Source organism: Stegostoma tigrinum, chromosome 19 (assembly GCF_030684315.1).
Source record: "Stegostoma tigrinum isolate sSteTig4 chromosome 19, sSteTig4.hap1, whole genome shotgun sequence".
Taxonomy (NCBI): domain Eukaryota; kingdom Metazoa; phylum Chordata; class Chondrichthyes; order Orectolobiformes; family Stegostomatidae; genus Stegostoma; species Stegostoma tigrinum.
The window spans coordinates 60903883-60917390 of NC_081372.1; the positions used below are offsets into that span (position 1 = coordinate 60903883).

The window sequence follows — 13508 nt, forward strand, 5'->3', positions numbered from 1 at the left end:
GCTTCCTCCACATCGGGGAAACCAAGCAGAGGCTCGGGGACCACTGCAGAACACCTACGCTCGGTTCACAGTAAACAACTGCACCTCCCAGTCGCGAATCATTTCAATACCCCTTCCCATTCCTCAGATGACATGTCCATCCTGGGCCTCCTGCAGTGCCACAATGAAGCCACCCGAAGGTTGCAGGAACAGCAACTCATTCCACCTGGGAACCCTGCAGCCCAATGGTATCAATGTGGATTTCACAAGCTTCAAAATCTCCCTCCCCCCACTGTATCCCAAAACCAGCCCAAGTCGTCCCCGCCTCCCTAACCTGTTCTTCCTCTCACCTATCCCCTCCTCCCACCTCAAGCCACGCCCCCATTTCCTACCTCCTAACAGCATCCCATCCCCTTGACCTGTCCATCCTCCCTGGACCGACCTATCTCCTCCATACCTCCCCACCTGCACTCACCTTTACTGGCTCCATCCCCCGCCTCTTTGACTTGTCTGTCTCGTCTCCTCCTATCTTCTCCTCTATCCATCTTCTATCTGCCACCCCTTCTCTCCCTATTTATTTCAGAACCCCCTTCCCCTCCCCAATTCTGATGAAGAGTCTAGGCCCAAAACGTCAACCATCCTGCTCCTGTGATGCTCCTTGGCCTGCTGTGTTCATCCACCTCAACACTTTGTTATCTTGGAGTCTCCTGGCCTGACAGTTTTGTCCCAGTGTTGAGGGCACATCGGTGGTCCCGTTTAGTCTCTGGTGAACGCTTCTGGCCCAGTGTTCCGACAGCCTGGCACGGCATTTTCATCCAGGTTGGCATTTTTTGCCGATTGCATTTTCATTGGCAGATGCTTTCAGCCCTGCATTCTGATGGCCCAGCGAGACATCTTCATCCAGGTTGGCGGTCTTGTCGCAGTAACTGTTTTCTTCAGTGTGGGCTTTCAGCCCAGTTTTCCTGGTGGACTGACATGTCAGTTCAGCCCCGGTGTGGAGCTCTCATTATAGATTGATGGTCTCATGCTGGCTATGTGTTTCGTCTTTTGATTGGCTTCTTCCGAAACCCGGAGCTGTTAAATGGACTGTGATGAACTTTTGTCTTAAATTTCCTTTTTATTGTTTCTTACAAATTTACTTATGACTTCTGTCAATAATACAGACCATGGTAGGGTGACTTATAACACTTTTTGTTGTATTTTTCTTGTAAAAGTACACATGACAATAAATTCTAAATTCTCCCCAAACATTTCTTATTCATGTACTTATCCAAACATCTTTTAAATGTAACAGCATCCACCACTCCCGCTAGAAGTTCATTCCACACGTGAACCATTCTGTGTTTTCAAGAAGAAAAATTGCCCTCACAGCTTCTGAAAATCTTTCTCCTCTCACCATAAAAATATGCCCTTATGTCTTGAAATCCTCCACATTAGGGAAAAGACACCTGCCCATTCACGTTATCTATCCCCCTCATGATTTTATAAACCTCCATAAGTGCACCTCACAACCTCCTACATGTTTATCCTTTAAACCTTTTGTGAATGAAATTATTAGCCATGCTTTCTGCCCATCTTCATATCAACTCTTAAATTTGTAATCACCCATGCAACTTATTTTCCCCCTTGCTTTCCTTTCTCCCAAGTTTTGTCGTGTTCTGTTTCTCGTTTTCTAATCTGCCACTTTCCCCTGTAAAACTGGCATGTCTCTAGTCTTACTGAAAAGTTCTGAAAATCCTTTTTGTACATTGCTATGGCCTACAAACAGAATCCCTACTTAATTGAGTTATTGACTTGAAGGCCAAATCCAATAGACAGATCAACTTGGAGAGAGACAGTCATTTCCTGCTCGCAGCTTGTATTGAGGTCGTTAAATAAAAGCTAAAGTAGAGAAGAGTATTTACCTGTAAACCTCTGTGAGCTTGACATTTCTACATTTAAAAAGTTTAAAAGAAAATATAGAAAAATAGAAGGAATTGGGAAAATGCAAGGGACTCCTGGCCCAGTTTTGACAAGCTTTTTGCACTGTGTGTATTTGATCATGAGATGAAAGTAATGTTCCTGTTAAAATCAAAATTAAATCTCACAAAGAACATAAATCCTTCAGTGTTGTGTGCTTTTAGGTTTCTGTGCTTCTCTTGGAATTGTGGTATGTTTGGTTTGGGATGTTTCTGGGTAAAAAGACCATAATATATAGGAGCAAAATTGAACCATTCGGCCTATCAAATCTACTCTTGTCAAGACTGATATGCTTCTCAACCTCATTCTCCATTCTCCTCCCTGTAACTCAATCACCTTACCAATCGAGGAACTGTCCATCTCTTGTTTTAAATATACACCATGACTTGGCCTCTGCAGCTGTCTGTAGCAATAAGTTTCAGAGATTTGATCCATCTGTATTCATTAATCTAATGTCCTTTTTAATTACCATATTCTGATTTTGAAGAATGGTTTCTATTGCCATAGCAGCATTTTTGTTTAGCCAGCTGACATTCTATTTCCAAAATTATGACATGAGTGTTTTCAATGCTTATTTGTTTGTTTAGTTGACAGAAATGTGTCACTCATACAAGTTTGAATACACGCAAAAACAGAAACTCAGCAGGTCTGGCAACTCCTGTTAAACGAGAAAACTGTTAATGTCTGGAGTCCAGTGACGACTCTTCAGAGACTTCAAATGATCCTGAAGATGGATGACTGGACTGAAAACATTACCTCCGTTTTTCTCCACGGATGGTGCCAGACCTCCTGCGTTTCTCCAGCAGTTCCTGTTTTTGTTTTTGAGGTCCCTAGCATTTGCAGTCCTTTGAAAGGAAATGGGTTAGGTTGTTGGCAGGAGGTGGAGGACAGTGATGAATGTTGGGAGAAGAGAAACTGTTCACTTGCTGGTCTTCTCTCTGCTGTATAGTATAGAGTGATGAAGCACTGAAAGGAAGACTGTTTTCCCATTATAAACAACTGAAATTTTAAAAAGAACTTTTTTAGCTCCTTACAGGGGAGGAAATGCCTCATGATATTATCGCTGGCCTGTTAATCCAAAGACCCAGCTAATGTTGTGGGGATTGGGTTCGAATCCCGCCATGGCAGTGAATGCAATTTTAAAAAAAACAAAATCTGGAATTAAGAATCTAATGATGATCATGAACCCATTGTTGATTGTTGTAAAAACTCGTCTGGTTCGCTAATGCCCTTTAGGGAAGGAAACTGCAATCTTTACCTGGTCTGGCCCACATGTGATTCCAGTGGTTGACTCTGGGCAATTAGGGATAGGCAATAAATGCCTAGCCAACGATGCCCTTATCCCATCAATGAACTAAAAAAAAACTCTCAAATTCTCTTCACTGCAACTGTTTTCGTTAAAATTCATTATTTCCAGATTACTCACTAAAAGCAAGAGGTTTGATATGTTTTAATTTGGGGAAACCACTTGTTGCTTTGGATCCAGCTCTGTGTTTTTTCTCAAGCACTGAATTTGCTGCCCGTTATCACTGTGGATGGAACATGATCCATCTGTGTCAAGAATTATTTCTGAAAACCATGGCTGTGAGCGTAAGGATCGCTGCATGACTTGCTAATTATACCATATCTGTTTCCTTCCCTGTATACTGCCTTTCGGTTTACTTTTGACATATTATTTATCCTGCAAAAGGGCATTGTATCTCAGAAATAGAGTGCTGTACAAACTGAAGCCATTTATAGTTCTAAGACAGATTTTGGGTGTGTGTTATTTTCTGTTAAGCCGTTTCATTCAACTTTTTAAACCATATGTCTTTTCATTTCAGTGCTCCATCCAGAGAGTCGTCTCAAATTCAGAGCCAAGGCACTTTACAGAATCCCACTTCGTTGAGGAAAGTAGAATCAAGTTGCAGGGATAGCTTGCCTCAGCAGGATGAGATATCTGAAACTAACAGGAGTTCTCAGCCAAGCATAAGCAATGGCAACCAAGAGGATCAGATGAAAATATTGCTGTCTGAGCCTTCATATAGTACTGACCCTGCTTCTGCAACAAGTGACCAGGCAGCTATGGACTGTGCAGAAATAAAGTGCAAGTGTGTCTTGACAGATGATTGTTCAAATGTAGCAATTACAGAAGAAACTGAGAGGATTTGTGCGACTTCCCCTTCATTAAGTTTGGAGAATTCTGGAGACTTGTTTAATTCATTTGTTTATTGGCGAGAGCCTCTGCCAGACATCAATTTTGACTTGGAGCTGGTACAATCAGCTGTTGAGGATGACCAGCAGGATCAGAGGGTCAGCTCCATTTCAGGATCACTAAGCGAAGGTTTCACGAGGAGCAACGAACTAGAGAAGGTTCTGGAAAGTTTGCAAGCTCACTTGGATGACCCTGATGTCCAAGGTACGGTTGTCACAAAATCTCCAGTAATTTGTTTGCTGAACAATTTGTCACAGGCCAGTTAGCAATTTTAGTTAAACCTGTGAGAAGCCTTCTCACTTGTGTACAGCACTATTTCTAACATGAGCAAAAAAAAGTGTTCAGTTTCAAACTGTATTTTCACAAATCACTTGCATCATATCCACTTAAAGTTTAGCCTAGTTACAAATTGTATAAAAGTTGAAGGAAGGGGGTTGAAGTTTAAAGGAGATGTGCAAGGAAAGGTTTTTTTTAAGTTGCCTGGAACGCGCTGCTCGGGGAGGTGGTAGATACAAATTTGATAGCAACATTTTAAGAGGTATTTAGACAGGCGAATGAACCGACAAGGAATAGAAGAAAGTGGACTACGTGCAGGCAAATGGAATTAGTTTAGAATGGCATCATGATTGAAACAGACATGGTGGGCCTAGTAGTCTGTTCCTGTGTTGTGCTGTTTGTGTTCTTATTTGTTCTGCATTACTTCTGGATGCAATTTGAGCTGGTTTGGGAATGAACCACAAGTTACAAAATCTTACCAAATAACTTATCCCTATAACATCTCTGTATATCAATCTGCCATTATTAGTTATTCTTTCTCACCATGCTTTCATAATGGTGTCACTTAGACCATATGATATAGGAGCAGATTTGGCCCATTCAACCCATTGAGTCTGTTCTGCCATTCGATTTATAGCTTGTTGTTTCTTTTTCTTTTGCTCAAGTAGCACTTACAAAAATATGTGTAAAGACACAATCTATACTGAGATGATGACAGAAACATCCAAAATAACTGACCAATTATAATCCCACTTTAATACAAGATACTTGTGGGGAGGCAATGACTTAATGGTATTATCACTAGACTATTAATCCAGGAACTCAGCTAATGTTCTGGGGACAAGAGTTCAAATCCTGCCATGGCAGATGATAGAATTTGAATTCAATAAAGAATCTGGAATTAAGGGTCTAATGACCATGAAACCAATGTCGATTGTCAGAAAAATCCATCCTTTAGTGAAGAAAATCGGTCATCTTTACCTGATCTGGCCTACGTTTGGCTCCAGACCGCAACAATATTGTTTATCCATCACTGCCCTCTGAGCAATAAATGTTGGCCTAGCCAGAGTTGCCCACATCCCATGAGTGAATTTTAAAAATACTTAGCTTAGCGTGGTTACCAGAGTTCTCCAGAATAAAGGACATGTTAACAACACGCCACAAAAACTGACTTGAGTGTTTTGTCTGAGTGTATCATCTAATTACTTTCTCCCATTTCCCAGTTTTAAACATACGATCCTTTTTTTGGGGTTTTTCCTTTCAAATTGTGGTGCTCATAGTCAAGTGTTTTTCCTGCAACCTGTGCATGAAGCAGTCTACACTTATTTTGGTACTTCTGTTTCCTGCACTGCTGCCGGTAATATTTTGTCTTTCTGTTCCCATTGTTGTGACTGACTCCTACATAGCCACACATTTTTCTACCTCTTCCCTTTTTTAAAACCTGTAGCTGACTTCCTGACCTTGTCCAAGTGTCCAGGCTACCAAAGTGAAGGCTGGGCGGAGGTGTCTCTCTCACAGGTGATCCTGCTCCTTGCCCAGTATCCATATATCTGCCTTTCCAGTGGAAATGAGGAAGTGAGAGTCATTAAACTGCAACTGGACAGGAATTAGTCTGTTTTTACCATGTTCTTCAGCAAAAGGGCACTGAAACTAATTGTAGTATTCTATTTGAGATCAGTCAAGAATGTGTATGCACTAGCACACTGATTTCTAATGGCTGCACAAGTGCTATGATTCCTGGAAGTTCTACTGGAGCCAGTCATATATTAACAGTTATTATTTACCTTTCTTTCCTTCAAGTGGCGATACGGTTGCAGTTGACTGCTTTATGGCCTCCAGTACAACTGTTATAGTGAGGAAAAAGATTTGAGGTTCAGCTTGCAGACAGATACTGCTTCGTTTCTTGCCTTAGTTCTGTGCTTTCACTCTTGCTGCTTTCATCAGTCTGTCTTTACTCATGCTCTGAATTTTTCAAGCAGATTTTCCTCTTGTTAGCCCCATACAGATTTATTTATACAAAATGAAATTTTCACCTGTCAACATGTCTAATTGAAGTTGAGGAAGACCTCAAATTTATCGAACAAATTTTCTCCAGCAAATAAGGTTGAAGATAAATTGAGTATTGATGAGAATTTTGTAAATATTCTTGTTTGCTGACAGTTCTTTTAAATCCAAAGTGGATGCCACTTTACAAGCATGTATAGATAGACTGTTAGTGCACTAGATACTCCTTTTTACTATGCTAAATACTCACTCGAGAAACTGAAGCAAGCGTCAAGATGTTGTACAGAAAGAGCAATCCTTGTTCTCAAATTTTTGCTAATTGGTTTCCATTTTGTTTTGTAATCACATTCTTAGGACTTTATTTCTGATATTATCTCTTTTTCAAGGATGAGCTTTCTTTCCGACTTGTGTTTTCCTGATGCTATTTATCTTTTATCTACAAAAGAAAGGACTGAGGAAACAAGTAACTGACTCAAACCACTTCCAGTTCAACCTATGTCTGAAAATTCCATACAAAGCATGAAGTTGGTGCAGGCACCTTTGCCAATCCTGAAAGACAAGAAAAATGTGGCCATATGTGATAGGACTGTAATCCTGTTTTACATAGCTGTTGGGAGCATGTTGCTTTGTAGTTTTCAATTCGGGCATCTGACTTGAGAGAATAACTTATGCAATGAAGTTTGGTATGATAGCACATGAATCTCGGTACTTCCTACGACATGGCCAATTTTGGAGATTTTAGACTTGGCCTCCTGCCATCAGTGGGCATTCATGTCACAATTCCCAGGACACACAACCTCCGCGTTAAAAAGTATCATTAGATTTGCATCGTCTTCTTTTTAAATGGGATCCAGGAGTTTATCTGTCTGCTACCTAACTATATTTAAACATCCATGGGTATTCTTTTGCCATGTTCTTCTACAGCTTGGAAGACAAAAGCAGGCTGTCTACTCCTTCAAGCTTGTTAATGACATTTAATAGCTATAATTTAATATTCTCATCTGAACTACATCTATCCCTTACCAAAATGTTTATCAATCTTTCATTTAAAATATTCAATTGACCTATGCCAGTCAGATATTTATATGAAGGGTTTCCTGACAACACCCTTGCATAGCTGTACCCTCATATTAAAATATCTGCTTCTGAGCAGTAAGCATTCTTGTTTTACATCCATGTCAGCTGAGCTCAGTTTGTGGTTCTCCTGTTAGTTAGTTATAATGCGTTGCGTCCAAACCTTTAAAACCTTCAAAGCTTCAAAATCTCCCCTTCCCCCTACTGCATCCCAAAACAAGCCCAGTTCTTCCCCTCCCCCCACTGCATCACAAAACCAGCCTGTCTCCATTTCCCTAACCTGTTCTTCCTCTCACCCATCCCTTCCTCCCACCTCAAGCCACACCTTCATTTCCTACCTACTAACCTCATCCCACCTCCTTGACCTGTCCGTCTTCCCTGGACTGACCTATCCCCTCCTTACCTCCCCACCTATACTGTCCTCTCCACCTATCTTGTTTTCTCTCCATCTTTGTTCTGCCTCTCCCTCTCCCTATTTATTCCAGAACCCTCACCCCATCCCCCTCTCTGATGAAGGGTCTCGGCCTGAAACGTCAGCTTTTGTGCTCCTGAGATGCTGCTTGGCCTGCTGTGTTCATCCAGCTTCGCACTTTGTTACCTTGCATTATAACTAGCTCTAGGGTTTCAGTACTTAATCTAGTCTGATGTTCCATCAGTACTGAGCGGGTACTGCACAATTGGAATCGCTGTTCAAATGAGATGTTAAAAGCTCTGTATTGGATATGTGTAATTCACACACACAGCCACAGGCCACAGACTGTTCCATTATTTATTCTCCACAGCACCCTCTTCAACTCAATTTACTTCATCTCACGTTCTTCATGCTATTTAATCCTTAAAACAGCCCAAATTCTGACTGTTACCAACCACATCTGACCATTTTGCATGTTATGAATTCCTGCCCGGAGATATCCATTCCTGTCGGCATTACATTCATTCAAACTCTGCTATCTGAACTTGAATGGATTGTTAAAGTTTAGGTCACACTTGTCAGAAGGATAATTATCCTTCTTATCTCCCTTATGTACATATCTAGCTTCCAGTAAATGTTCTTCCATTGGTGTTGCTGCCTACTCTCTGTAGTAATACTGTAAACAGATAGCTTTGTCTTCCGATCAATTCTACACAGCACAGACTGCATAGCCACTAGCGAGGAAACTTTATGAGTGATTTAATGAAATCTGTAACTGATTATCTCTAATAGATGTGTTTGGCTTCCTTTTGTAGCTCAAGTACAAGTGATTACTGCTGCACTTCGAGCTGCACGATTGGATTCAGCAGCAGAAGAAGAACCATCTAGTATTGAAAATGGTGAAGAAATCCAGGTGGAGCTTTCACCATCCAACCCAGTGCTTCCTGCATCCACAGTGACTGGTTGCATTAATACTGACATGTCACTAAGCTTAGAGTCAGCAGTTGAGTTTGCAGCAACGACAACTGAGCACTTGATTCAATGTTTGGAGTCTGATGAAGGTGAACACAATATGGTAAGTTAATACTTTTAGATACTTCATATGTACCCACATGTTATTCAGGGTTCGGATTTGTTAAAGGTAGGTAGAATTTTAACTGACTTTTTAGTTTTGTTGAAGTAACACAGGTCCAATGAGGGTCACCATAATAGCGTACGTGACCTTTCAAAAATAGTTTAGCTCCTACTAATGACATTATGGGTGTGCCTACACTAAATGGATTGCAGTGGTTTTAGAAAGCAGCTTGCCGACACCTTCACGAGGGAACTACAGAGAGCTGATTACTTTAATGGGGAAAGGCAGCATAAAGCTGCTGTGCAAATTGATTTGAGAATCCTCATGCATGAATCACAAAAAGCTAGCATCCAAGTTCAGGGGGTAACAGGGAGCGTAAATAGACCGCTGGCCTATATTTCAAAGGGAATGGAGCCTTAACATAGGGGGATCATCTTCAAACTATGCAAGGCACTGGCCAAGACACAGTTAGAATAACATGAACAGCTCTGATCCCCTTATCCATAGAATGTTCACTAGTATGATACCATGTGCAAATCTGTTCTGAAGAAGGACCACTGGACACGAAATGTTAACTCTGTTTTCTCTCCACAGGTACTGCCAGATCTGCTGAGTTTCTCCAGCAATTTCTGCTTTTGTGCCAGGTGTGACGGGGCTATCTTATGATGAGAGGTTGAGTAGATTGAGCTTATACTCATTAGAGCTTAGGAAAATGAGAGGGGATCTTATTGAAGCATGTAACATTCTTCGAGGTTTTGACAGATGCAAAGCAGTTGTTTCCCCTTGCGGGAAAGTCTTGACCAGAGGCCAGTTGCCTGTTCAGTACCCTCTGATAGCAGAAATAGATTAGATTAGATTAGATTACCTACAGTGTGGAAACAACAGGCCCTTCTGCCCAACAAAGTCCACACCGCCCTTGAAGTGCCCCGTCCCACCCAGACCCATCCCCCAATAACCCACACACCCCTGAACACTACGGGCAATTTAGCATGGCCGATCCACCTAGCCTGCACATCTTTGGGCTGTGGGAGGAAACCGGAGCACCCAAAGGAAACCAACGTAGACACTGGGAGAATGTGCAAACTCCACACAGACAGTCACCCGAGGCTGGAATCGAATGTGGGTCCCTGGCACTGTGAGGCTGCAGTGCTAACCACTGAGCCACCATGCCGCCCCATTGCCTTAAATGGGCAACCTAAGACAGACAAGGAGGATCTTCTTCTGTCAGAGGGTACTGAATCAGTGGGGTTCTTTCCCTGCAAAATGAAATAACTCCACAAAAGACTCTGTATCCCATCACCAAATCACAATTTATTTACACGTGGAGAGTCCTTGACACTGATCCAGCTCCCGCAGGACCAGCTATCTGACACTCCTGTTCTTACCTGTCAGCCCGGTCACCCTGATTGGACCAGCTTAAAAGCCCCAGTCAAGGAACTCTTATGCTAGGACATCTACCCAACTGATCCCATTACAATTACTGTCCCTCCCTCTGGAGCCTGAGGACATAGGCCAGTTCTTTTTGTTTTGGTAGTTTTTCCTGGTGCATTTTAGCACCAAGTCAGGGTCCTCCAACTCTGCCATTGATCTGAGTGGTGTGTAACACACAGCTGCTCGCCTCTTGCACCCAGAGCGTCTTGGAAGAAATTCATTCTCCTCTTCAGGTGGCAAAGGCATTTGAGGTGGCAACGCCCACCGAGCCCATCTCAGATTCTGAGGTATCTTCAGTGCTTGACAGAGAGGGAGAACCCACAGGTTCCAAAACAATCGAAGGCTTTTAAGGAATCACACAAGTTTTGCTCCCACACCGTTTGCAAGCTTGCAACTTTCATACAGTCCGTGTGCTTGCTCAAGACCATCGCGCCTACCTGGACTTCATACGCCACTGGACTTGATCTCACATTGACATGTGTTACCAATGCAGGCCCATTCTCATAGTTCCCGGCGTAGCTGAGTCTTGTGTCTGGCATTGGCATTCCTGTTGCCATTTCGCTGTTCTCCTTGGCCCCCCACCCCATATTCAGGAAGGTCAGATTTAACTTGGTGCTGACTCTCGTCCTCATTGGCAACTGTGCTGGAGCTGTCCCTGTAGTTGCATAAGGGTAGTCCTGTAAACAGATAGAAATTATGACTGTATGGTACCTAGTGAATCTGTAAGCTGTTTCTTTAAACCTGCCTTCAAAGTTTAGACTGCTCTTTCTGCCAGACCATTGGATGATGGAAGGTATAGAGTTGTCCTTACATGTTGAATACCATTCAACTTTAAGAAATAACCAAATTGCCTGCTGTTAAATTATGGGCCTTTATCTGTGACCAACACTTCGGAGAGTCCATGTACTGCAAAGATGCACAGTTTTTTTTCTTGTCATTCCTGTGTTTAATTTATGAACTCTCTGCATGTCCAGCCACATTGTCAAAGTGGCTAAGAATATTGATCCATGAAAGGACCCATGCAGTTGAGTTGCAGCTGAGTCCAAGGTTTATCTGGCCATTCCCATGGATGTAGGGGAGTTACTGGTAGTAATTTTCGACCCTGTTGGTACTCTAGGCATTACCCCACCAACACAGCTATGTCTGCATCTGATCCTGACATAACGTCTCGTCAAAATCTTCAGTTTGGAAATCCCTGGGTGATCCTGGTAGAGTTGAGCTAGTGTTTAGTGGTGACCTTTGCTCAGGACATTCACTCATTATTCTCCCCATAATAATATACCATCCTCTACTCTGATTGGATCTCTTTGGGTCTAAAAAAGTTCCAGTTCTGGTTGTGCCCTTTGGCTTCCCCAGTCATCACCAGCTTTGTGAAGGAAAGCACCCCTGCCAGCTTGGATGCAAGGAATTGGATAATTGTCTAGCTGCAAAAAGTTGCATGAAGTTAAAATCCGTGCTAAAGTGAATAGACCCATCAGGCTTTACAATCAGAATGACTGGTGCTGCCCATTCCGCAAACTGGACTAGTTTCATGATTCCTTTGTTTCCAGCCTTCTAATTTCTGTCTGTACTTTTGCCCGTAAGGCAACTGGCATTGGGGGGTCCTTCCAGAATTGTGAAATTGCTTCCTGGTCAACATGTAAGGTGGCCTTGGCTCCTTTGATAGTCTCTAGACCTTCCTGAAAAACCTTGGGTATTTAATTAGGGCTTCACTCCAGGCAGCCATTTTCTCATTGAAATTTGTTCAGACAATGAATCTTTCATGAACAATTTCACCACATCAAGTTTTGGCACAAGTCGTTTATTACAAACAGTGGTAACTATAAGAAAGTGGAATCGAAGTTCTACATTTTAATTTTTAAAGGTTCCCCAGTATATGTTCTCAATCTAGCTCAGATCTTGTGCAAATTTCAGGGTTGGAGTCCCAACTGAATTTTGTTCAAGAATGGACATGCTGGTTGACCATTTAGACATTTTATTTTGATTGGTTCTGGTTTGGATGTTGCTCAGCAATTTAACTATTCCAAAGCATACGTGGGTAGACTTTTCAGATTCGCACTTGTCTGTATATCAGCCTACAAGTTCCCTTTCCCAATTTAGGTCTATTGGGACTCTTGCTATCTCGATTCCACATTTTGGCGGCATCTATAATTGCTTGCTGGCCTGGATCCTGAAGAAAATTTTAACTATTTAGTCAAGGTTTGACTTTGTTTTGGGGTTTTGCTGTGTGATGACTTAGAATCCTTCTATTCGCAATATGTTCTAAGTACATTAGCCTTCACTCAAGTGGTGTTCCCCAAACTCAGATGCATTGGCGAGAATGTCCACTTCCAGACGAATACCCTGCAACTTGGATGCTTCATCTTGCCACATTTTCCAATAAAAAGCCAGTTGTAGTTCCTGTTTGAAGCCCAGTTGGGCTTCAGCTAGTAGGCCCTTTTGTATGGTTACATCATTAATCTCACGTACCAGTCAGTGTCTCAACATCCCATGAAGGATTAAACTAAAGTCGTTTATCCTGCTAGTTGTCTTAACATTGTCAAAAATTCTAATATGGATTCCCTGGTTCTCGAATGACCAAGTAAAACCGATACCCACTCAGAATCAGAGGAGGCTTGCAGTCGTAATATTCCTTTCCTAAACCTGTCAACTCTTAAAATGTTTTAGTATCTGGTACTTGTTAGGCTCCTAATGCTCCAAAAAAGCTGCAGGTCCACAAGCTGCCAGGAGAATTACCCATGGCTTTTTGATTTGCCCAGAAAAAAAAACACATTCTTTCCACATACTGGGTACAGTTTACGATGGCCTGATCCAATGAGGCAAGCTTCACAAATAACAGCATTAAGCTGGAAATGCTTACTCCAGCTCAAAGACAACTTTTGCCAGTGACCTTTCTCAGAAGGTGCTTTTCTGTTATCACCACTGAAATAACTCCTCGGAGGCCTGTATCCCATCACCGAGTGACCCTTTATTTACACGTGGTGAGTCCTTTACACTGATACAGCTCTCTCAGAGCAAACAGGATGTCTGACACTCCTGTTCTTACTCTTCAGCCAGGACTCCCTGATTCGGGGCTCTTAGTCTGGTCTAATCAGGGAATTTGT

The 13508-nt window shown here is 42.2% G+C and overlaps 1 protein-coding gene across 2 annotated transcripts in view; it reads left to right on the forward strand.

Annotated features, from left to right (window-relative positions):
- ppp4r1l (protein phosphatase 4, regulatory subunit 1-like) overlaps nt 1–13508 on the forward strand; it is a 105581-nt gene that overhangs the window by 55142 nt on the left and 36931 nt on the right. For both annotated transcript variants that reach the window (XM_048549713.2, XM_059652892.1), the window contains exons 11-12: nt 3762–4336; nt 8714–8973. In XM_048549713.2, coding sequence (XP_048405670.1) covers nt 3762–4336; nt 8714–8973 — 835 coding nt within the window. The remainder of the gene's footprint in view (nt 1–3761; nt 4337–8713; nt 8974–13508) is intronic.